The sequence below is a fragment of the Syngnathus acus genome, chromosome 8 (assembly GCF_901709675.1).
Source record: "Syngnathus acus chromosome 8, fSynAcu1.2, whole genome shotgun sequence".
NCBI classification, from domain to species: domain Eukaryota; kingdom Metazoa; phylum Chordata; class Actinopteri; order Syngnathiformes; family Syngnathidae; genus Syngnathus; species Syngnathus acus.
The window spans coordinates 7,613,422-7,617,054 of NC_051093.1; the positions used below are offsets into that span (position 1 = coordinate 7,613,422).

At 42.1% G+C, this 3,633-nt stretch overlaps 1 protein-coding gene across 1 annotated transcript; it reads left to right on the forward strand.

Moving 5' to 3' along the window:
• Positions 1 to 68: 68 nt before the first annotated feature.
• ddx47 (DEAD (Asp-Glu-Ala-Asp) box polypeptide 47) lies at positions 69 to 3,386 on the forward strand. The gene is made up of 12 exons (XM_037255591.1): positions 69 to 237; positions 432 to 525; positions 640 to 828; positions 909 to 980; positions 1,125 to 1,243; positions 1,380 to 1,451; positions 1,529 to 1,645; positions 1,855 to 2,001; positions 2,151 to 2,288; positions 2,375 to 2,445; positions 2,516 to 2,645; positions 2,789 to 3,386. Exons 1-12 carry the CDS (start codon positions 100 to 102, stop codon positions 2,954 to 2,956), a joined length of 1,455 nt encoding a protein of 484 aa, XP_037111486.1. The 5' UTR covers positions 69 to 99; the 3' UTR covers positions 2,957 to 3,386.
• Positions 3,387 to 3,633: the final 247 nt, after the last annotated feature.

The window sequence follows — 3,633 nt, forward strand, 5'->3', positions numbered from 1 at the left end:
CACCAATTCCCATGAATCTTTGCTGTTTCCATCTTGAACGTATTTCCGCATCTGCGCACTGAGGCGCACAAAGGCACGTTGATTGTAGGGGCGAAAAGCATGGCGGACGACAGCGAGGGAACCTCCAAGCTAAACACAGACGAAGAAAAACACGAAGAGTCGAGTGGTGACGATGATAACGACACTAATGACAACAGTGGAGAAAATCTTGAGGCGGTAAAGTCCTTCCGAGACTTGGTAGGTTTACCTGAAGCGAATTAAGAGACCGAACAATTTGTGTCCCGGATGACAGTAAACAGTCGTGTTCAGGATAGCTTTAAGTGAACGTTCTTTGGGAGTGCTCGTCCAAACTTGATGTCTGATAAAGTTAACCAATTATTACCTAATGTAAATCCAACATTTTACACATTTAATTAACATTCTTTTGATAGGGTGTCACCGACGTACTGTGCGAGGCTTGTGATCTGCTGGGATGGAAGACTCCAACAAAAATTCAGATTGAAGCTGTACCACTGGCCCTTCAAGGTGAAAGAAACATCACAAATATTTTTTTGTCTTTTTCCTAACTACCAAATTACGTTATTCAATATTGTTGTGTATACTGGTTATTTTTTAATCTATCTTCTCTTTGATATTAAGGCAAAGATGTCATTGGCTTGGCTGAAACCGGTTCAGGAAAGACGGGTGCCTTTGCTCTGCCCATCCTCCAGTCACTGCTGGCCTCGCCCCAGCGGCTTCATACCCTTGTCCTCACTCCCACCAGAGAATTGGCTTTTCAGATCTCGGAGCAGTTTGAGGCCCTGGGTTCTAGCATTGGCGTCAAGTGTGGTAGGCGTCTCTGCAAAGGCCACAATTGTGCACAAAATCATAGACAATGATTATGTCTTAAACCGATGTTTTTGTTGCAGCTGTCGTAGTTGGAGGAATTGACATGATGTCTCAGTCTTTGGTGTTGGCCAAGAAACCACACATTGTCATTGGTAAGTCAAGTCAAATTATTTTTAAAAAAGGCTTTATGTGCCCAGAGTTTGTTTTGGAATAGAGCTGTCAAACTGTACTTTATTGAGAATCAATAAATGTATTTATTAATTGTTATAATGTCTAATACAAACATAATTTTGCAGCCACACCCGGTCGACTGATGGATCACTTGGAGAACACAAAGGGCTTCAACTTGAGAGCGCTCAAGTTCCTCGTCATGGATGAAGCAGACCGAATCCTCAACATGGACTTTGAGACTGAGGTGGGTCGTTAAACTTCTCCCGAAAGCAGATTTTGTTGTTGTTCAACAGTAATGCAAATACAGCTACTATTCATGTTTCTGTTGAAGTATTTCATCAAGAGGCCCATGATGACATAATTTTGCTCATTTTAACCAGGTGGATAAAATCTTGAAAGTGATTCCAAGGGAGAGGCGCACCTTTCTTTTCTCTGCAACCATGACCAAAAAGGTAACTATTCATTTACGGTCCACGTTGGCGAGTGATACGCAGTAGCCCACATCAACCATCCTTTTGATTGTCTACAGGTCCAGAAACTACAGAGAGCCGCACTGAAAGATCCAGTCAAGTGTGCCGTTTCTACCAAATACTCGACAGTAGAAAAGCTGCAGCAGTATTACGTCTTCATACCATCCAAGTACAAGGTAGTAGAGGTGTCAAAATGACTATTATATTTTATTGCAAATAAAATTTTACAAGATTAATCGATGGACTAATCGATACAATAAAAATACTCGATTTAGTGACCGCCCTGCAAGGCACACTTGGTTTGTGTACACGACCTGTTTTTCTGTCACTCCAAGCATCTAAATGGTGGAATATAAAGATGACTTGTGCTTTGTGTGTTTGGCAGGACTGTTACCTGGTGTCGATCCTGAACGAGCTGGCAGGCAACTCCTTCATTATTTTCTGCGGCACTTGCAACAATGCCCAGCGGGTGGCGCTTTTGTTGAGGAACCTTGGCATCACTGCCATCCCTCTTCATGGTCAGATGAGTCAGGTAGACTGGCATACCATCACGCACTGAATAAGTTAGCTTTTCAAAAATTTAGACTGTGTATTTTTAATTACAGTAATTAAAAAAAAAAGTGTAATTTGCTTAGTTTCTGTGCAGTATTTTCAATATGTCACTCTTTCCCCCATTGTTAGAATAAACGTCTTGGATCGCTAAATAAATTCAAAGCGAAGTCGCGGTCAGTGCTGCTGGCGACTGATGTGGCGTCCCGAGGGCTCGACATTCCACACGTTGATTGTGTCATCAACTACGACATCCCCACACACTCCAAGGTAATGTGGTGCTGTCAGTCTGCTCCACTTTAGTCCCAAGATTTCATGATTTTAGCTGATTCTTGCATCTTTGGACCCCCACGCAGGACTACATCCACAGGGTCGGGAGGACAGCCAGAGCAGGACGATCGGGGAAGTCCATCACATTTGTCACCCAGTAAGCACTACCTGCTTGTCTCATCATCAGATTTTATTTGCTTTTTATAAATTGTTTTATTATTTTTTAGATATGATGTGGAGCTTTTCCAGAGAATTGAAAACCTGATTGGGAAGAAACTTCCTGCCTTCCCCACACACGAGGAGGAGGTGATGATGTTGGTGGAGAGGGTCAGCGAGGCCCAGCGATTTGCCAGGCTGGTGAGTCAGCGATGTTGCATAATGCTAAAAGGCGTGGATCGAGCATGCATTTCATTTTTCACCACTTAGCAAATAATAAAGGCTCTGTTTTTAAGACCGATATGATTGGATTTCTTCAGATTAATATGGTTTTATTTTTTCAGGAAATGAGGGAACATGGTGAGAAACGGAAAAGACCCAAAGACCGAGACGGAGACGAGGATGACACAGAACAAGCAAGCGGGGTGAGGAAAAAGGTAAAAGGAGGCTCGGGAGTGGGACGAGGAGGTGGGAAGAAGAGGGGCGGAGCTGCCTGGAGAGGCGGACGCTGAGGCCTGTAACTTAACTATAGACTGTACATAAAATATCTTGTTTATCATGTCAAAACTGGATTATGATGATACCGGGTTTTCCTGTCTTTAGCTTCAGTTTTGTCATTGCATTTTTTCCATTTATAGTAAAATCTTTCCAGTTGAAATGTTGGTTAAAAAAATGTGTCTTTCTCTTCATACCCGAAAGCAAACTGGGGTCACTTTGGTGAAATGTAATAACATAATGTATCTTTGCTCATCTGTCATCAGTGCTAGTGACAGGCGGAGCAAATAAATGTTTCTCCACTAGATGGCAGAATGCACTGTTAAGTTGGCTGAAATGTACCCTAAAAAAACTAAACTGGCAGAAATGTCGTTAATGTCGATATTTGGTCAATAATAAACAATTTCCAAAAATTAATTAGAACAATAAATCAAGATCTCAACTGCTGTTGGTTTTTGGAGTTTTTTTTTTAATTGGTTTGGATCTGTTGCGTCTTCCACTGTAACAAGGTTATTTGACAAAGAAGAAAATAGATATGCTTTTAAATAAATGTGGGGCGTGAAAGTAAAAAGTTGTAAGAAAAGCAGTCAAATCAACCACTAGTTATACTTAACAGACCACGTGACACCCTCCTCAGTTGATGGGGTACGTCGGAAGTTGGGTGTCGGTCGTAGGCGGGGGCTAGGGCGGTCAA